General features: G+C 51.7%; 1 protein-coding gene across 1 annotated transcript in view; it reads right to left on the bottom strand.

The window, feature by feature from the left end:
* Positions 1–21,599, bottom strand: part of LOC137537172 (uncharacterized) — an 87,624-nt gene that overhangs the window by 9,023 nt on the left and 57,002 nt on the right. Inside the window, 3 exon segments of the mRNA XM_068259291.1 lie at positions 1,347–2,141; positions 8,009–8,072; positions 17,275–18,378. Coding sequence (XP_068115392.1) covers positions 1,347–2,141; positions 8,009–8,072; positions 17,275–18,378 — 1,963 coding nt within the window.

The raw sequence follows: 21,599 nt of genomic DNA, 5'->3' as shown, positions 1-21,599 counted from the left end.
AGGGAGCACACTTGTCATGATTTGTCTGCAGCACAAGTGGCCGAGCGTCTTACAGAACACCCCCCAGCTTACACCCTTCTAGAGACTCAGGCAGGGAGCACACTTGTCATGATTTGTCTGCAGCACAAGTGGCCGTGCATCTTACAGAACATCCCACCCCCCGCCTTACACCCTTCTAGAGACTCAGGCAGGGAGCACACTTGTCATGATTTGTCTGCAGCACAAGTGGCCGTGCGTCTTACAGAACACCCCCCAGCTTACACCCTTCTAGAGACTCAGGCCGGGAGCACACTTGTCATGATTTGTCTGCAGCACAAGTGGCCGTGCATCTTACAGAACACCCCCCAGCTTACACACTTCTAGAGAATCAGGCAGGAAGCACACTTGTCATGATTTTGTGGGGTTTGCGGAGTTCTGTCATCGCATTTCCTGTGTTCATTTGTAATTTTGGGATACATTGGAATCAGGAATGTGCGCATTGTGCATAAAAAAGCAGATCCATAATCATGGGAAATATGCGAATGACTTGCAATTCCGGAGTGGGCCATTGCATATAATGGATAGTGCGGAAGTGCGTGTTCTGCTATGTGCAGCACAAGGCACATGATTCAGATAAGCGTGCTCCCTGCCTCAAGCTGGCTATCCTGCCTAATAAAGTGCCAGGTTTCTGTGTCTGTCTGCGTCCGTGGTGGTCAGGCCTCAGAATCGCGCACACAGTCACTGCAAATTTGCCATGATTTTTGCTGCAATTTCTTAAAATCACCGACTCTGACACACTTACGATTCTGAGACTGCAGAGGAATAGAATAGAGATAAAGCCCCACCCACACATTAGATTAAAGTCAGCTGAGGTATCTGAAAATCTGGCGTGTGTACAGCTGCTCCAGACCAGCATTCATCACCCAACCAGCGATCTGCCAGACTGACCAACTCAGCCTAGAGACAGCTGATACCTTTGTTGTGATCCCGCCCACCATGTGATGTCACATTGGTGCCGCTTCCTCAGCCCTATGCCCCCTGTGTTGCAACAGAACACGCTGTCAGCCTCTAGGCTGTCTTAATGCTCCCCATTGAGTGGCATCATTCTACCTTGTGTCCAGGTCGTAGGAGGGCACCAAGCACTGGGAGGGGGGTGGGGCAGAGGTGATGAGCTGAGGGGGGATATGGGGAGGGGGGGACACAGGAGTAGATTCTAGCACCCATTATTGTAACAGGTCTAATATAGGGGAAAAGGGGCCAGAGGACACCGAGAGCTGAGGAGGGATGTACAGAAAGGGGACAGGGGAGTGGATTCTATATTTATTTAGCTTTATAAGCAATTTGTATATCTAATGTTTATCACTCACCAATGCTCATCCTTGTAAAACTGTCTTCCTCCTTAGATGCTCTCATCGTGTCTCCCTCCTCCATAGACTGCGGATCACTCCTCACATTTGTCTCTTTTTCTTCCTCTTTACTTGTCCTCATCATGACACCCTCCTCCATAGACTGCGGATCACTCCTCACATTCGTCTCTTCTTCTTCATCTTTAATTGTCCGCATCATGTCACCCTCCTCCATAGACTGCTGATCACTCCTCACATTCGTCTCTTCTTCTTCCTCTTTCTTTATCCTCATCATGTCACCCTCCTCCACAGACTGCTGATCACTCCTCACATTCGTCTCTTCTTCTTCCTCTTTAATTGTCTGCATCATGTCACCCTCCTCCATAGACTGCTGATCACTCCTCACATTCGTCTCTTCTTCTTCCTCTTTAATTGTCCCCATCATGTCACCCTCCTCCATAGACTGCTGATCAATCCTCACATACGGCTCTTCTTCTTCCTCTTTACATGTCCTCATCATGTCTCCCTCCTCCATAGACTGCTGATCACTCCTCACATATGTCTCTTCTTCTTCCTCTTTAATTGCCCCCATCATGTCACCCTCCACCATAGACTGCTGATCACTCCTCACATTCGTCCCTTTTTCTTCCTCTTTACATGTCCTCATCATGTCTCCCTCCTCCATAGACTGCTGATCACTCCTCACATATGTCTCTTCTTCTTCCTCTTTAATTGTTCTCATCATGTCACCGCCCTCCATAGACTGCTGATCACTCCTCACGTAAGTCTCTTGTTTTTTGAGCTCACACATTAGTTCTGGAAAGAATAACAAATTATAGCAGTAATATATTAACAAGCTGGCTATCCTGCCTAATAAAGTGCACAGAAAAGCACATATTTTGCTAGGGGGTTATAATATCCCATAAGCTCTGGTGTCTGCACATTCAGTGCCACAGTCCTCTCTTCCAGTGTGCCTTGCTCTGCCCAATACATAACAAGTATGTGCACCCCAACCTCTGCTCTGCCCAATATATAACAAGTATGTCCACCCCGACCTCTGCTGTGCCCAATATATAACAAGTATGTCCACCCCGACCTCTGCTCTGCCCAATATATAACAAGTATGCCCACCCCAACCTCTGCTCTGCCCAATATATAACAAGTATGTCCATGCTGACCTCTGCTCTGCCCAATATATAACAAGTATGTCCACCCTGACCTCTGCTCTGCCCAATATATAACAAGTATGTCCACCCCGACCTCTGCTCTGCCCAATATATAACAAGTATGTCAACCCCGACCTCTGCTCTGCCCAATATATAACAAGTATGTCCACCCTGACCTCTGCTCTGCCCAATATATAACAAGTATGTCAACCCCGACCTCTGCTCTGCCCAATATATAACAAGTGTGTCTACCCCGACCTCTGCTCTGCCCAATATATAACAAGTATGTCAACCCCGACCTCTGCCCTGCCCAATATACAAGTATATCCACCCTGACCTCTGCTCTGCCCAATATATAACAAGAAGGTGCACCCCGACCTCTGCTCTGCCCAATATATAACAATTATGTCCACCCAGACCTCTGCTCTGCCCAATATATAACAAGTATGTCCAGCCCAACCTCTGCTCTGCTCAATATATAACAAGTATGTCCACCCCAACCTCTGCTCTGCCCAATATATAACAAGTATGTCCACCCCGACCTCTGCTCTGCTCAATATATAACAAGTATGTCCACCCCGACTTCTGCTCTGCCCAATATATAAGAAGTATGTCCACCCCGACCTCTGCTCTGCCCAATATATAACAAGTATGTCCACCCCGACCTCTGCTCTGCTCAATATATAACAAGTATGTATGTCCACCCTGACCTCTGCCCAATATATAACAAGTATGTCCACCCCGACCTCTGCCCTGCCCAATATATAACAAGTATGTTTGCCCCGACCTCTGCTCTGCCCAATATATAACAAGTATGTTCCCCCGACCTCTGCTCTGCCCAATATACAAGTATGTCTACGCCGACCTCTGCTCTGCCCAATATATAACAAGAATGTGCACCCCGACCTCTGCTCTGCCCAATATACAAGTATGTCTACCCCGACCTCTGCTCTGCCCAATATATAACAAGTATGTCCACCCCGACCTCTGCTCTACCCAATATATAACAAGTATGTCCACTCTGACCTCTGCTCTGCCCAATATATAACAAGTATGTCCACCCGACCTCTGCCCTGCCCAATATATAACAAGTATGTCCACCCTGACCTCTGCTCTGTCCAATATATAACAAGAATGTGCACCCCGACCTCTGCTCTACCCAATATATAACAAGTATGTCCACTCTGACCTCTGCTCTGCCCAATATATAACAAGTATGTCCACCCGACCTCTGCCCTGCCCAATATATAACAAGTATGTCCACCCTGACCTCTGCTCTGTCCAATATATAACAAGAATGTGCACCCCGACCTCTGCTCTGTCCAATATATAACAAGTATGTCTACCCGACCTCTGCCCTACCCAATATATAACAAGTATGTCCACCCTGACCTCTGCTCTGTCCAATATATAACAAGAATGTGCACCCCGACCTCTGCTCTGCCCAATATATAACAAGTATGTCCACTCCGACCTCTGCTCTGCCCAATATATAACAAGTATGTCCACCCGACCTCTGCCCTACCCAATATATAACAAGTATGTCCACCCCGTCCTCTGCTCTGCCTGATATATAACAAGTATGTCCACCACTACCTCTGCTCTGCCCAATATATAACAAGTATGTCCACCCCGATCTCTGCTCTGTCCAATATATAACAAGAATGTGCACCCCGACCTCTGCTCTGCCCAATATATAACAAGTATGTCCACCCGACCTCTGCCCTGCCCAATATATAACAAGTATGTCCACCCTGACCTCTGCTCTGCCCAATATATAACAAGTATGTCCACCCCAACCTCTGCTGTGCCCAATATATAACAAGTATATCCACCCCGACCTCTGCTCTGCCCAATATATAACAAGTATGTCCACCCCAACCTCTGCTGTGCCCAATATATAACAAGTATATCCATCCCGTCCTCTGTTCTGCCCAATATATAACAAGTATGTCCACCCGACCTCTGCCCTGCCCAATATATAACAAGTATGTCCACCCTGACCTCTGCTCTGCCCAATATATAACAAGTATGTCCACCCCAACCTCTGCTGTGCCCAATATATAACAAGTATATCCACCCCGACCTCTGCTCTGCCCAATATATAACAAGTATGTCCACCCCAACCTCTGCTCTGCCCAATATATAACAAGTATGTCTACCCCGACCTCTGTTCTGCCCAATATATAACAAGTATGTCCACCCTGACCTCTGCTCTGTCCAATATATAACAAGAATGTGCACCCCGACCTCTGCTCTACCCAATATATAACAAGTATGTCCACTCTGACCTCTGCTCTGCCCAATATATAACAAGTATGTCCACCCGACCTCTGCCCTGCCCAATATATAACAAGTATGTCCACCCTGACCTCTGCTCTGTCCAATATATAACAAGAATGTGCACCCCGACCTCTGCTCTGTCCAATATATAACAAGTATGTCTACCCGACCTCTGCCCTGCCCAATATATAACAAGTATGTCCACCCTGACCTCTGCTCTGTCCAATATATAACAAGAATGTGCACCCCGACCTCTGCTCTGCCCAATATATAACAAGTATGTCCACTCCGACCTCTGCTCTGCCCAATATATAACAAGTATGTCCACCCGACCTCTGCCCTACCCAATATATAACAAGTATGTCCACCCCGTCCTCTGCTCTGCCTGATATATAACAAGTATGTCCACCACTACCTCTGCTCTGCCCAATATATAACAAGTATGTCCACCCCGACCTCTGCTCTGTCCAATATATAACAAGAATGTGCACCCCGACCCCTGCTCTGCCCAATATATAACATGTATGTCTACCCGGACCTCTGCTCTGCCCAATATATAACAAGTATGTCCACCCGACCTCTGCCCTGCCCAATATATAACAAGTATGTCCACCCTGACCTCTGCTCTGCCCAATATATAACAAGTATGTCCACCCCAACCTCTGCTGTGCCCAATATATAACAAGTATATCCACCCCGACCTCTGCTCTGCCCAATATATAACAAGTATGTCCACCCCGACCTCTGCTCTGCCCAATATATAACAAGTATGTCTACCCCGACCTCTGCTCTGCCCAATATATAACAAGTATGACCACCCCAACCTCTGCTCTGCCCAATATATAACAAGTATGTCCACCCCGACCTCTGCTCTGCCCAATATATAACAAGTATGTCCACCCCGACTTCTGCTCTGCCCAATATATAACAAGTATGTCCACCCCGACCTCTACTCTGCCCAATATATAACAAGTATGTCCACCCGACCTCTGCTCTGCCCAATATATAACAAGAATGTGCACCCCGACCTCTGCTCTGCCCAATATATAACACGTATGTCCACCCCAACCTCTGCTGTGCCCAATATATAACAAGTATATCCATCCCGTCCTCTGCTCTGCCCAATATATAACAAGTATGTCTACCCCGACCTCTGTTCTGCCCAATATATAACAAGTATGACCACCCCGACCTCTGCTCTGCCCAATATATAACAAGTGTGTCCACCCCGAGCTCTGCTCTGCCCAATATATAACAAGTGTGTCCACCCCGAGCTCTGCTCTGCCCAATATATAACAAGTATGTATGCCCCGACCTCTGCTCTGCCCAATATATAACAAGTATGTCCACCACGACCTCTGCTCTGCCCAATATATAACAAGTATGACCACCCCGACCTCTGCTCTGCCCAATATATAACAAGTATGTCCACCCCGACCTCTGCTCTGCCCAATATATAACAAGTATGTCTACCCCGACCTCTGCTCTGCCCAATATATAACAAGTATGACCACCCCAACCTCTGCTCTGCCCAATATATAACAAGTATGTCCACCCCGACCTCTGCTCTGCCCAATATATAACAAGTATGTCCACCCCGACCTCTGCTCTGCCCAATATATAACAAGTATGTCCACCCCGACCTCTGCTCTGCCCAATATATAACAAGTATGTCCACCCCGACCTCTGCTCTGCCCAATATATAACAAGTATGACCACCCCAACCTCTGCTCTGCCCAATATATAACAAGTATGTCCACCCCGACCTCTGCTCTGCCCAATATATAACAAGTATGTCCACCCCGACCTCTGCTCTGCCCAATATATAACAAGTATGTCCACCCCGACCTCTGCTCTGCCCAATATATAACAAGTATGTCCACCCCGACCTCTGCTCTGCCCAATATATAACAAGTATGTCCACCCCGACCTCTGCCCTGCACAATATATAATTATATCCACCCCGACCTCTGCTCTGCCCAATAAATAACAAGTGTGTCCACCCACCTCTGCTCTGCCCAATATATAACAAGTATGTCCACCCCGACCTCTGCCCTGCCCAATAAATAACAAGTGTGTCCACCCCGACCTCTGCTCTGCCCAATACATAACAAGTATGTCCACCCCGACTTCTGCTCTGCCCAATATATAAGAAGTATGTCCACCCCGAACTCTGCTCTGCTCAATATATAACAATTATGTCCACCCCAACCTCTGCTCTGTCCAATATATAACAAGAATGTGCACCCCAACCTCTGCTCTGCCCAATATATAACAATTATGTCCACCCCGACCTCTGCTCTGCTCAATATATAACAAGTATGTCCACCCCGACCTCTGCTCTGCCCAATATATAACAAGAATATCCACCCCGACCTCTGCTCTGCCCAATATATAACAAGTATGTCCACCCCGACCTCTGCCCTGCCCAATATATAACAAATATGTCCACCCTGACCTCTGCTCTGCCCAATATATAACAAGTATGTCCACCCCCAGCTCTGCTCTGCCCAATATATAACAAGTATGTCCACCCCGAGCTCTGTTCAGCCCAATATAAACAAGTATGTCCACCCCGACCTCTGCTCTGCCCAATATATAACAAGTATGCCCACCCTGACCTCTGCTCTGCCCAATATATAACAAGTATGTCCTCCCCGACCTCTGCCCTGCCCAACACATAACAAGTATGTCCACCCCGACCTCTGCTCTGCCCAATATATAACAACTATGTCCACCCCGACCTCTGCTCTGCCCAATATATAACAACTATGTCCACCCCGACCTCTGCTCTGCCCAATATATAACAACTATGTCCACCCCGACCTCTGCTCTGCCCAATATATAACAAGTATGCCCACCCCGACCTCTGCTCTGCCCAATATATAACAAGTATGTCCACCCCGACCTCTGCTCTGCCCAATATATAACAAGTATGTCCACCCCCAGCTCTGCTCTGCCCAATATATAACAAGTATGTCCACCCCGAGCTCTGCTCCGCCCAATATAAACAAGTATGTCCACCCCGACCTCTGCTCTGCCCAATATATAACAACTATGTCCACCCCGACCTCTGCTCTGCCCAATATATAACAAGTATGTCCTCCCCGACCTCTGCTCTGCCCAATATATGACAAGTATGTCCACCCCGACCTCTGCTCTGCCCAATATATAACAAGTATGTCCACCCTGACCTCTGCTCTGCCTAATATATAACAACAATCACACAATTACCTCTTCCAGCCGAGTGTTTTCTCCATTTCCTACAACTTCTCTTCCTGCTGTGGTACATCACTTCCTGTGTGTACGATCGCCATCTAGTGTTAAATAAACTAACTGCAGTTTCTGTTTATTTATTTATTGCATTTATAAAGCGCCAAAATATTACACAGCACTGGACATTAGTTAAGGTTTCAGACAATAATTAGGGTCGACATAAAGTAATAGGCATAGCCCCCAACCGTCCCGGATTGGTCGGAATTCTCCCGATTTGGGGGGGGGGCCCTCCCGCTGTCCCGGGGGGGGGCCCTCCCGCTGTCCCGGGCCCCCCCTCTTGAATCCCGGCCAGCTGGGCAGAAATGAGGTGTAAAACTGATCGAGGCTCCAGCCGCGGGAGCTTCACTACTTCCTCCCTCCCTCTCTCTGAATACCCCCCCTATGTATGTCTGTGTCCCCCCTCCCTGTAGGCAGAGTGAGCGCAGCGGAGCGGGCAGTCGGGTCCCCTTACCGCTGATGCACGCGCACTGTCTCTGGCATCGGACCTCCATGTGCTTCCTGTTTACTATGACGTCACAGGAAGCACATGGAGGTCCGATGCCAGAGACAGTGCGCGTGCATCAGCGGTAAGAGGACCCGACTGCCCGCTCCGCTGCGCTCACTCTGCCTACAGGGAGGGGGGACACAGACATACATAGGAGGGGGATTCAGAGAGAGGAAGGGAGGGAGGAAGCAGTGAAGCTCCCGCGGCATCCCTCATTACCGCGGCTGGAGCCTCGATCAGTTTTACACCTCATTTCTGCCCAGCCAACCTTCCCCCCCCCCCCCAACCTAAAGTGGCACCCTCCTCCGCACCCACGGGCATTCCCCCCTACCACCCTCCTCCCCAGGTGTCAGTGCACCTTGGCCCCTGCCCCCTTCCCAGGCACCGTGTCCCAGGCACCCAGTCCCTGTCCCTGCACCCAGGCACCTGCACCTGGCACCCTGTACCCTTACCCAGGCACCCAGTCCCTGTCCCTTCACCAGGCACCCTGCACCCATCCCCAGGCACCCTGTACCCTTTCCCAGGCACCCTGCACCCATCCCCAGGCACCCTGCCCCCTGCACCCTTTCCCAGGCACCCTGCACCCTTCCCCACGAACCCTGCACCCTTACCCAGGCACCCTGGCCTCTACACCCTTCCCCAGGCACCCAGTCCCTGCCCCAGGCACCCAGTCCCTGCCCCAGGCACCCAGTCCCTGCCCCAGGCACCCAGTCCCTGCAACCTGCTCCAGGCACCCTACCCCTGGCCCCTGCACCCTTCCCCAGGCACCCTACCCCTGGCCCCTGCCCTAGGCACCCTGCACCCTTCCCCAGACACCCTGCCCCCTGTCCCAGTCACCCTGCTCCAGGCACCCTGCACCCTTCCCCAGGCACCCAGTCCCTGTCCCAGGCACCCAGTCCCTGCCCCCTGAGCGTCACCCTCCCTGCCTCTGAGTGTCACCCTCCTCTCTGCCCACTGGCACTCTCCTCTCTGCCCACTCGCACCCGCCTCCTCTCCATTCACACCCTCCTCCTTCCCACTGGCACTTTCCACCCCCACCCACTGGCACCCTCCTTTCCACCCAGTGTCACCCTCTCCCACCCACTGGCACCCTCCCCCGCAAACTCTCTTGCAAAAGCAGGGGTGTGGCTTAAGGCCGCACAAGGGGCGTGGCTTAAGTGTCCCTCTTTCACATCTTCAAATGTTGGGAGGTATGCAATAGGACAATACAGGATGCAAGCAAACCAGATCACGTAGCACAGTATGAGTGCAAGGTAATGCTTAGGCTGTCATTCATAAAGCATTACTGCATGCGGTAATGCTGAAAACAGCAGACTTTCCCGAGCACTTAGCAAAATGTCTATTCATAAAAGCTGTTTCCGCATGAAAAGCTACAATTACCGAGCAGGGAGATGAATTACCGCCTTGTGAGGTGAACACCTCCAGCACATGTCGTAAAAGGTAATTAAATGTCAATTCATAAAGATTAGAGCGGGCTGGTATTGACACTGCGAATACCACCTGCTGTGAGTAGGTGATAACACTGATAACAGTGTGATAAGAGAGGTGGACTGTGTAAAAAGCCAGCAGCAGAGTGATCTGAACAAACAAGGCTTCCCCTGAAGTTTTTAACCTCTTGGGTACCTGTTTCAGATGTAATTTCACATTAGAAAGCCTGCATGTGTAAACTTGTTCTAAGCTGTAGTAGTTATATTGTTTATAAAGACTAATAGACAGATACAAAGCAGATTCAGGGCAAGGAGAGGCAGTTTAACCATACATGCACATCTAAAGGGAAATTGGGTTGGGGATGCCCCTTTTATTGCTGTCTCTGCGGTACAGAAATGTAACAAATCAGCCAGCCGCTTTAACGCTGACAGCTTACATTCCTCATACCGACAGCTCAGTTTGGGAAAATACCACATTTCTACTGCAGCTGTGAAAATGTTTATGCATTAGCACACACAAGTCTAAAATACCGAATGCGGAATTTTCCATCCCAGATTTTTTTTATCGCACTGCTTTTATGAATGATAGCCATAGTCACTGGATGGGAGCATGGAGATTAAGCAAGTCGAGTTCACTGAGATCCAAAGGATGTGTGTACAGTAATGGAGGTGTGCGATCAGGTAGGAGACATAAGGAGGACGACCCTGCCCATAGGCTTACAATCTAGAGGGAGAGGTAGGGACACGAAAGGTAGGGGACCAGAGTTCAGCTGTGGGGCTTAGAGCTCCAATGAGGGGGAAGGGGGAGTGAAAAGGTGAGTTTTGAGGGCCTTCTTGAAGATGTTGCAAGAGGGGGAAACCCTACTGGTGGGAGGTATGGAGTTCCATAGTGTTGGAGCAGCTCTTGAGAAGTCTTGCAGGCATGCATGGTATTGAGTGATGCATGGAGCAGTCAGGCGAAGTTCATTGGAGGAGCCAATAATTGTTGTTTTAACTATTATTATTATTATTCCCCAAGCTGGAGACGGAGAGCTGCCATTTGGATGCCATACACACACACACATACATACATACATACAAACAATTGCATACATACAAAAGCGCACTTATATCCCAGTCCCAGTAAATAGGTATGAACAAGCAGAAGGAAAGTGAAGACGAGAGCTGCCATTTAAATGCTATACACACGCATGCATACACAAGCATACATACACATGCATACACACACATGCACACGTATATCCCAGTCATGAATCTGTGAATAGGTATGAACAAGCAGAAGGAATGAGAAGACAAGAACAATGTTACACAAAGCTAAGAATGTGATGCTGGAAATGTAAATTTGTCACCAGATCACAACAAAACCATCTTAGGCAATCTCTGCTTATCTGGGAAGGATGCACATAAAGCTGTATTCCTCATTAAGTCCCAATGGACTCCTACTTTGTACCCCATGGATCCCTTTCCCTTCAGCTGTGAGTAGTTTGCTGGTAATGTCTCCTCCTCCAATATCCTGCCTGATGTGGTGTAAACCACCTTTCAGGGAACTCTTATGTGTAAACAATGCATGTGCTGCTATTGTTGTGACTGACTTTCCTTGTTCCAAGTCCCTTTTCTGCTAGATTCACTGTCGATACACGTTTTTATAAGCAAGCCATTCACTGATTTCTCGTTTGCCCAACATATTGTTTCCCGCATGGGCTATTCCAACATGATAATTACAGATGTCTTACAATTGATCTAGTCTCTGATTTTGAATATTCTTTGATTGACAGTTGTCAGGCTTGGTAACTTATCTGTCCACAGCTCAGCTGCTATGCCCCAATCTAACTCCACCTTCTTCACTCTATGTGGTGCGTCCCCGCTTGAACGGGAGGTGAGGAATAACATCTGTCCAACTTTGTTTACACCCAGGCATGGTAGGTGCAAAGTATAAGAAATGAACTTAGACAAATAACTCCCCAAAGCTAAACAGGAGATGGAAAGGAAGTCCAGTAACAGCCCAGGTCATACACAGGGCGGCACAAGGGGTAAGGCACAGTCAGGTCACTAGGCAATCCAAAGGTCAATGCAGGTGGCAGACAAGGGAGGTCAGAAGCAAGAATGGTCGATAACAGGCCTAGGTCAAATCCAGAGTATCAATAATTATATCAGAGAGCACCCAGCAACTAGCCACAGCTAACACTATCACAGGCAATGACAGAGCGCACTCAGCAGGTTTAAATACACTAAGCATCCAATCAGTGGCCGGCCACATGCATTCAGAACCAATCACAGACCAGCAACATTCCTATCTGTCAGCTGACAGGAGAGATCAGCTGACACACACATACAGTGCTGCAAGCCTGTCAGCTGACTGGAGTGTCAGCTGACACAACAACAACAAAGACAGAGCCAGCTACACTATCTCTGCCGCCGTCTAAGGTGGTAATGCAGGCAAGAGGAGCACAACAGCCATCCAGCAATATGCGTGCATCGATTCACAGCAGGCGCATCAACAACAGGGAATGACTGGTGAGACCCGGAAGTAGAGGCCTCGGCTTGATCTCCAGCAGAACAGTGCGCATCAGGCAGGTTCCTAACAACAGTACTCCTGACCTCACTGGTAGGTTGCATATATGTACATACGTATAAGAGGAACAAGTCATCAATGATCCGGTACCACCCTACAATTTGGTGGTCTCTTGGCACCAAACATCGTCCTGCTCCCACCACCCAAGGTACAGATTTACCACTGAGGGGGCACTAATTTGGTGGTGAATCTGTCCCTTGGGTGGTGGGAGCGCGAGGTTGTTTAATGCTAGTTGTTGGCATGGAAAAGAAGAAATGATTTTAATGTTTTAATTGGTTTTACGTTTTGGAATATGTTCCCTCAATAAATTTGGAATATAATAGGCTACCTATGAGGTGTTATTAGTATTCTGTGAGCTGAACATGGAAGCTTTGTTTTCTTCTTTTTGTTATCATTCCTGTTTCTCCATGGGAGCCATTATTGTTTTGGTTTCTTTGCTCTGATCTTTTGTATTATTGTGTTGGCAGCCAGTGTCTGGGGTAACGGAAGCAGCATGAATTGGCATATTTCTGGCATCAGTCTGTGACATCACTAGTGGCAGGCTGGTAGTTACTAACCCACCTCTCATTCATTTTTGAAAAGAAAGTGAGGTGATTGCCATTATCTGGTGACAGACGTGGTTGATTCCCTGTGACCACACCAGCAGCAGCACTGAAGGGACTGCAGACAGATCACTGGATGCCGGGCAAGAAAGAACTTGAATGGCATTCTGGGCCAATTGTGGGCAGATGCCAAGCCCATTCCCCCAAAACTGTATGGGGTCACCACTGCCCAGACATGCCTCACCATTACCACCGCCCACAACAAAGGAACCCAGATAATCATGTGCCATTCATTTAAGCCATTGTCAGTTGATATGGCCCAGTGATTCAGGTGTCTCAGATGATCACAGTAGATTTATCCAGGCATCCATAAGATCCCCCTGCCTGGGCCAATAGCAGGAGATGTATGGCCTGGTGCTAGTAGAGCTGGTAGTAGAGGAGGAGGTGGTGGGTGTGGCCTGGTGCTGGTAGTAGAGGAGGTGGTGGGTGTGTCCTGGTGCTGGTAGTAGAGGAGGAGGTGGTGGGTGTGGCCTGGTGCTGGTAAAACTGGTGGTACAGGGCGTGGTGGGTGTGGCCTGGTACTAGTAGAGCTGGTCGTAGAGGAGGAGGTGGTGGGTATTGCCTGGTGCTGGTAGTAGAGGAGGAGGTGTTGGGGGGTGTGGCCTGGTGCTAGTAGAGCTAGTAGTAGAGGAGGAGGTGGTGGGTTTGGCTTGGTGCTGGTAAGCTGGTAATAGAGGAGGAGGTGATGGGTGTGGCCTGGTGCTGGTAGAAAAGGAGGGGTTGGTGGGTATGATCTGGTGCTGGTAATAGAGGGGGTGGTAGGTGTGGCCTGGTGGTGGTAGAGCTGGTAGTAGAGGAAGAGGTGGTGGGTGTGGGCTGGTGCTGGAGGTAGAAGGTTGGTGGGTGTGATCTAGTACTGGTACAGCTGGTAGAAGAGAAGGAGATGGTGGGTGTGGCCTGGTGCTGGTAGAAGAGGAGGAGGTGATGCGTGTGGCCTGGTGTTGGTAGAGCTGGAAGTAGAGGAGGAGGTGGTAAGTGTGGCCTGGGGCTGGTAGAGCTGGTAGTAGAAGAAGGGGTGGTGGGTGTGGCCTGGTGCTGGTAGAGCTGGTAGTAGAGGAGAATGTGGTGGGTGTGGCCTGGTGCTGGTGGAGCTGGTAGTAGAGGAGCAGGTGGTGGGTGTAGCTTGGTGCTGGTAGAAGAGGAGGAGGTGGTGAGTGTGGCGTGCTGCTGGAAGAGCTAGTAGTAGAGGAGGTAATGGGTGTGGCCTGGTGTTGGTAGTACAGGAGGTGGTGGGTGTGGCCTGGCGCTGGTAGTAAAGGAGGTGGTGGGTGGGCTTGTGCTGGTAGAGCTAGTAGTAGTGGAGGAGGTGGTGGGTGTGGCCTGGTGCTGGTAAAGCTGGTATTAGAGGAGGAGGAGGAGGTGTGTGGCCTGGTGCTGGTAGTAGAGGAGGGGCGGTTGTGGCCTGGTGCTGGTAGTAAAGGAGAAGGTGGTGGGTGTGGTCTGGTGCTGGTAGAGTTGGTAGTAGAGTAGGAGGTGGTGGCTGTGGCCTGGTGCTGGTAGTAGAGCTGCAGGGGCCCCAACCGTCCCGTTTTCGCCGGGACGGTCACGGGTTAGGGGAAGGGTCCCGCTGTCCCGGGATACCCCCCCCCCCTTGTGTCCCGGCAGGCAGCGGAGGGAAAAAAGGATCGCTGCGCCAGCCGCGGCTTCTGTGTGCAGGATGCGGGTCTGGGATAAGCTTCTCCCTCCCTCCCTTCGAATGTGCCCCCCAGTGTCCCCCTGTATGCAGAGATAACAGCGCAGAGGAGCGGGCAGTCTTACCATCTTCCTCGCGTACCGGGCATCTCCATCTCTTGCTTCCATCTACTTCCTGTGACGTCACAGGAAGCAGGAAGCGGAGAAGACAAGAGATGCCCGGTACGCAAGGAAGAACTAGGGGTGTGTCAGGGGGTGTGGTTGGGGGTGTGTCAGGGGTGTGGCTTAAGTGTCCCGCTTTCTCATTTCAAAAAGTTGGGAGGTATGGAGCTGGTAGTAGCTGAGGGGTTGGTGGTTGTGATCTGGTGCTGGTAGAGCTGGTAGTAGAGGAGGAGTTTGTGGGTGTAGCCTGGTGCTGGTAAAGCTGGTAGTAGAGGAGGTGGTGATGGGTGTGGCCTGCTGCTAGTAGAACTGGAAGTAGAGGAGGTGGTGGGTGTGGCCTGGTGCTGGTAGAGCTGGTATTAGAGGAGGAGGTGTGTGGCCTGGTGCTGGTAGTAGAGGAGGGGGCGGTTGTGGCCTGGTGCTGGTAGAGCTGGTAGTACAGGAGGTGGTGGGTGTGGCCTGTGCTGGTAGTAAAGGAGAAGGTGGTGGTTGTGATCTGGTGCTGGTAGAGCTGGTAGTAGAGGAGGAGGTGGTGGGTGTGGCCTGGTGCTGGTAGTAGAGGAGGGGTTGGTGATTGTGGTTTGGTGCTGGTAGTAGAGGAGTTTGCGGGTGTGGCCTGGTGCTGGTAAAGCTGGTAGTAGAGGAGGAGGTGATGGGTGTGGCCTGCTGCTAGTAGAGCTGGAAGTAGAGGAGGGGTTGGTGGGTTTGAAGTGGTGCTGATAGAGCTGGTAGTAAAGGAGGAGATGGTGGGTGTGGCCTGGTGCTGGTAATAGAAGAGGTGATGGGTGTGGCCTGGTGCTGGTAGCAGAGGAGGGGTTGGTGGGTGTGGTTTAGTGCTGGTAGAGCTGGTAGTAAAGGAGGAGTTTGTGGGTGTGGCCTGGTGCTGGCAAAGCTGGTAGTAGAGGAAGGGTTGGTGGGTGTGACGTGGTGTTGATAGAGCTGGTAGTAGAAGAGGAGGTAGTGGGTGTGGCCTGGTGCTGCTAGCGATGGTAGCACAGTTGGTGTTGGGTGTGGCCTGGTGCTGGTAGAGCTGGTAGTAGAGGAGAATGTGATGGGTGTGGCCTGTTGCTGGTGAATCTGGTAGTAGAGGATGTAGTGGTTGTGCTCTGGTGCTGGTAGTAGAGAAGGAGGTGGTGGGTGTGGCCTGGTGCTGGTAGAGCTGGTAGTAAAGGAGGAGATGGTGGGTGTGGCCTGGCCTGGTGCTGATAGAGCTAGTAGTAGAGGAGAAGATGGTGGGTGCGGCCTTGTGCTGGTCGGTGGAGGTGGTGGTGTGGCGTGGTGCTGGTAGAGCTGGTAGTAGAGCAGGAGGTAATGGGTGTGGCCTGGTGCTGGTAAAGTGGTAGTAGAGGAGGAGGTGGTGGGAGTGGCCTGGTGCTGGTTAAGATAGTAGTAGTGGTGGGTGTGGCATGGTGCTGGTACTAGAAAAGGAGGTGGCAGATTTGGCCTAGTGCTGGTAGAGCTGGAATCAGAAGAGGAGGAGGTTGGTGTGGCCTGGTGCTGGTAGAGATGGTAGAAGAGGAGGAAGTAATGGGTTTGGCCTGGTAGTGGTAGTAGAGGAGGAGGTGGTGGGTGTGACCTGGTGCTGGTAGAGCTGGTAGTAGAGGAGGAGGTGGTGGGTGTGGCCTGGTGCTGGTAGAGCTGGTAGTAGAGGAGGGGGTGGTAGGTGTGGCCTGATACTAGTAGTAGAGGAGGATGTGGTGGGTGTGGCTTGGTGCTGGTAGAAGAGGAGGAGGTGGTGGGTGTGCTGCTGGAAGAGCTAGTAGTAGAGGAGGTAATGGGTGTGGCCTGGTGTTGGTAGTACAGGAGGTGGTGGGTGTGGCCTGGTGCTGGTAGTAAAGGGGAAGGTGGTGGGTGTGGCCTTGTGCTGGTAGTAGAGGAGGAGGTGGTGGGTGTGGGCTTGTGCTGGTAGAGCTAGTAGTAGTAGAGGAGGAGGTGTGTGGCCTGGTGCTGGTAGTAGAGGAGGGGGCAGCTGTGGCCTCGTGCTGGTAGTAAAGGAGAAGGTGGTGGGTGTGGTCTGGTGCTGGTAGAGTTGGTAGTAGAGTAGGAGGTGGTGGCTGTGGCCTGGTGCTGGTAGTAGAGCTGGTAGTAGCTGAGGGGTTGGTGGTTGTGATCTGTTGCTGGTAGAGCTGGTAGTAGAGGAGGAGTTTGTGGGTGTGGCCTGGTGCTGGTAGTAGAGGAGGAGGTGGTGGGTGTGGCCTTGTGCTGGTAAAGCTGGTAGTAGAGGAGGAGGTGGTAGGTGTGGCCTGGTGCTGGTAGAGCTGGTATTAGAGGAGGAGGTGTGTGGCCTGGTGCTGGTAGTAGAGGAGGGGGCGGTTGTGGCCTGGTGCTGGTAGAGCTGGTAGTACAGGAGGTGGTGGGTGTGGCCTGTGCTGGTAGTAAAGGAGAAGGTGGTTGTTGTGATCTGGTGCTAGTAGAGCTGGTAGTAGAGGAGGAGGTGGTGGGTGTGGTCTGGTGCTGGTAGCAGAGGAGGGGTTGGTGATTGTGGTTTGGTGCTGGTAGTAGAGGAGTTTGTGGGTGTGGCCTGGTGCTGGTAAAGCTGGTAGTAGAGGAGGAGGTGATGGGTGTGGCCTGCTGCTAGTACAGCTGGAAGTAGAGGAGGGGTTGGTGGGTTTGAAGTGGTGCTGATAGAGCTGGTCGTAGAGGAGGTGATGGGTGTGGCCTGGTGCTGGTAGCAGAGGAGGGGTTGGTGGGTGTGGTTTGGTGCTGGTAGAGCTGGTAGTAAAGGAGGAGTTTGTGGGTGTGGCCTGGTGCTGGCAAAGCTGGTAGTAGAGGAGGGGTTGGTGGGTGTGATGTGGTGTTGATAGAGCTGGTAGTAGAGGAGGTAGTGGGTGTGGCCTGGTGCTGCAAGCGATGGTAGCACAGTTGGTGTTGGGTGTGGCCTGGTGCTGGTGGAGCTGGTAGTAGAGGATGGAGTGGTTGTGCTCTGGTGCTGGTAGAGCTGGTAGTAGAGAAGGAGGTGGTGGGTGTGGCCTGGTGCTGGAAGAGTTGGTAGTAAAGGAGGAGATGGTGGGTGTGGCCTGGCCTGGTGCTGATAGAGCTAGTAGTAGAGGAGAAGATGGTGGGTGCGGCCTTGTGCTGGTAGGTGGAGGTGTGGCCTGGTGTTGGTAGAGCTGGTAGTAGAGCAGGAGGTAATGGGTGTGGCCTGGTGCTGGTAAAGTGGTAGTAGAGGAGGAGGTGGTGGGAGTGGCCTGGTGCTGGTTAAGATAGTAGTAGTGGTGGGTGTGGCATGGTGCTGGTACTAGAAAAGGAGGTGGCAGATTTGACCTAGTGCTGGTAGAGCTGGAATCAGAGGAGGAGGAGGTTGGTGTGGCCTGGTGCTGGTAGAGCTGGTAGTAGAGGAGGAAGTAATCGGTTTGGCCTGGTAGTGGTAGTAGAGGAGGAGGTGGTGGGTGTGGCCTGGTGCTGGTAGAGCTGGTAGTAGAGGAGGAGGTGGTGGGTGTGGCCTGGTGCTGGTAGTAGAGGAGAATGTGATGGGTGTGGCCTGTTGCTGGTAGAGCTGGTAGTAGAGGACGGGGTGGTTGTGCTCTGGTGCTGGTAGTAGAGAAGGAAGTGATGGGTGTGGCCTGGTGCTGGTAGAGCTGGTAGTAGAGGAGGGGGTGGTGGGTGTGGCCTGGTGCTGGTAGAGCTGGTAGTAGAGGAGGGGGTGGTGGGGGTGGCCTGGTGCTGGTAGTAGAGGAGGAGAAGGTGGGTGAGGCCTGGTGCTGGTAGCAGAGGAGGGGTTGGTGGGTGTAGTTTGGTGCTGGTAGAGCTGGTAGTAGAGGAGGAGGTGGTGGCTGTGGCCTAGTGCTGGTAGAGCTAGTAGTAGAGGAGGAGGTGGTGGGTGTGGCCTGGTGCTGGTAGTAGAGGAGGAGGAGGTGGGTGAGGCCTGGTGCTGGTAGCAGAGGAGGGGTTGGTGAGTGTAGTTTGGTGCTGGTAGAGCTGGTAGTAGAGGAGGAGGTGGTGGCTGTGGCCTAGTGCTGGTAGAGCTGGTAGTACAGGAGGTGTTGGGTGTGGCCTGGTGCTAGTAGAGCTGGTGGTAGAGGAGGAGGTGGTGGGTGTGGCCTGGTGCTGGTAGAGCTGGTAGTAGAGGAGGAGGTGGTGGGTGTGGCCTGGTGCTGGTAGAGCCCGTAGTAGAGGAGGAGGTGGTGGGTGTGGCCTGGTGCTGGTAGAGCTGGTGGTGGGTGTGGCCTGGTGCTGGTAGCAGAGGAGGGGTTAGCGGGTGTGGTTTGATGCTGGTAGAGCTGGTAGTAGAGGAGGAGGTGGTGGCTGTGGCCTAGTGCTGGTAGAGCTGGTAGTACAGGAGGTGTTGGGTGTGGCCTGGTGCTAGTAGAGCTGGGTTTGGTAGGTGTGATCTGGTGCTGATAGAGCTGGTAGTAGAGAAGGAGGTGGTGGGTGTGGCTTGGTGCTGGTAGCAGAGGAGGGGTTGGTGGGTGTGGTTTGGTGCTGGTAGACCTGGTAGTAGAGGAGGAGGTGGTGGCTGTGGCCTAGTGCTGGTAGAGCTGGTAGTACAGGAGGTGTTGGGTGTGGCCTGGTGCTAGTAGAGCTGGGTTTGGTAGGTGTGATCTGGTGCTGATAGAGCTGGTAGTAGAGAAGGAGTTGGTGGGTGTGGCTTGGTGCTGGTAGCAGAGGAGGGGTTGGTGGGTGTGGTTTGGTGCTGGTAGAGCTGGTAGTAGAGGAGGAGGTGGTGGCTGCGGCCTAGTGCTGGTAGAGCTGGTAGTACAGGAGGTGTTGGGTGTGGCCTGGTGCTAGTAGAGCTGGGTTTGGTAGGTGTGATCTGGTGCTGATAGAGCTGGTAGTAGAGAAGGAGGTGGTGGGTGTGGCTTGGTGCTGGTAGCAGAGGAGGGGTTGGTGGGTGTGGTTTGGTGCTGGTAGAGCTGGTAGTAGAGGAGGAGGTGGTGGCTGTGGCCTAGTGCTGGTAGAGCTGGTAGTACAGGAGGTGTTGGGTGTGGCCTGGTGCTAGTAGAGCTGGGTTTGTTAGGTGTGATCTGGTGCTGATAGAGCTGGTAGCAGAGAACACTAGCGTTGTGACGGGGGTGCGGGGGGTGCGACCCGCACCAGGTGGGGTGACCCCAGCCGCCCTAGAGGGGGTGTGCTGGCCCGTGCCCCGGTTCTCTTTGTGGGGTGCCCGGGACTTGAACTTTGGGGCGCCCATGCTCAGTGCCCCGAACAAACATGGCCGCCGAGTGCTCTACACGCCAGCCGCCAGCTTCTGGGTGGCACTCGCTGCATGTTATAATGAAAGTGCAGGCTGAGCTGTCAGCTGTCAGCTCAGCAACACCGCCCCCTGCCCAATCACGAGCGCCTGGAACTGGCGTGTAATTGTATTGAAAAGGCAGGGGGCTGGAGTGAGCTTGAGTAGCTCCGCCCCCTGCAAACGTGGATGTGGAAGCCGTTCACCCGCCCACCATCCGCAGCATGGCTCCCTGCATCCAGGAAAGGAGCGAGCCACACTGAAGTGAGTGATGTGTGTGTGAGTGATGTGTGTCAGTGGTCGGTCTGTGTGTGTTTGTATGTGCATGCGAGTGATATTTCTGCAGCATGGCTCCCTGCATCCAGGAAAGGAGCGAGCCACACTGAAGTGTGTGTGTGTGATGTAACCTATACTGGGGGGCAGCTATCTATCTAACCTATACTGGGGGCACCTACCTAATCTAACCTATACTGGGGGGCAGTTACCTATCTAACCTATCCTGGGGGGCAGCTACCTATCTAACCTATACTGGGGGGCAGCTACCTATCTAACCTATACTGGGGGGCAGCTACCTAATCTAACCTATACTGGGGGGCAACTACCTATCTAACCTATACTGGGGGGCAGTTACCTATCTATCCTATACTGGGGGGCAGCTACCTATCTAACCTATACTGGGGGCACCTACCTAATCTAACCTATACTGGGGGGCAACTACCTATCTAACCTATACTGGGGGGGCACCTACCTATCTAACCTATACTGGGGGGCAGTTACCTATCTAACCTATCCTGGGGGGCAGCTACCTATGTAATCTATACTGGGGCACCTACCTATCTAACCTGTATTGGGGGCATCTACCTAGCTAGCCTATACTGGTGGCAACTACCTAACTAACATGTGTGTGTGTGTGTGTGTGATGTCGGTGGTGTGTGTGTGATGTCGGTGGTCTGTCTGTCTGTGTGATGTAACCTATACTGGGGGGCAGCTACCTATCTAACCTATACTGGGGGGGCACCTAGCTAATCTAACCTATACTGGGGGGCACCTACCTAATCTAACCTATACTGGGAGGCACCTACCTAATTTAACCTATACTGGGGGACACCTAGCTAATCTAACCTATACTGGGGGGCACCTAGCTAATCTAACCTATACAGGGGGGCAGTTACCTATCTAACCTATACTGGGGGGCAGCTACCTATCTAACCTATACTGGGGGGCTGCTACCTAATCTAACCTATACTGGGAGCACCTACCTAATCTAACCTATACTGGGGGCACCTAGCTAATCTAACCTATACTGGGGGGCACCTAGCTAATCTAACCTATACAGGGGGGCAGTTACCTATCTAACCTATACTGGGGGGCAGCTACCTATCTAACCTATACTGGGGGGCTGCTACCTAATCTAACCTATACTGGGGGCAGCTACCTAATCTAACCTATACTTGGGGGCAGCTACCTATCTAACCTATACTGGGGAGCAGCTACCTATCT

The sequence above is a fragment of the Hyperolius riggenbachi genome, chromosome 10 (assembly GCF_040937935.1).
Source record: "Hyperolius riggenbachi isolate aHypRig1 chromosome 10, aHypRig1.pri, whole genome shotgun sequence".
Classification (NCBI taxonomy): domain Eukaryota; kingdom Metazoa; phylum Chordata; class Amphibia; order Anura; family Hyperoliidae; genus Hyperolius; species Hyperolius riggenbachi.
Note: the sequence above shows the minus strand (reverse complement) of the source record. Positions and strands in the feature narration are given on the sequence as shown.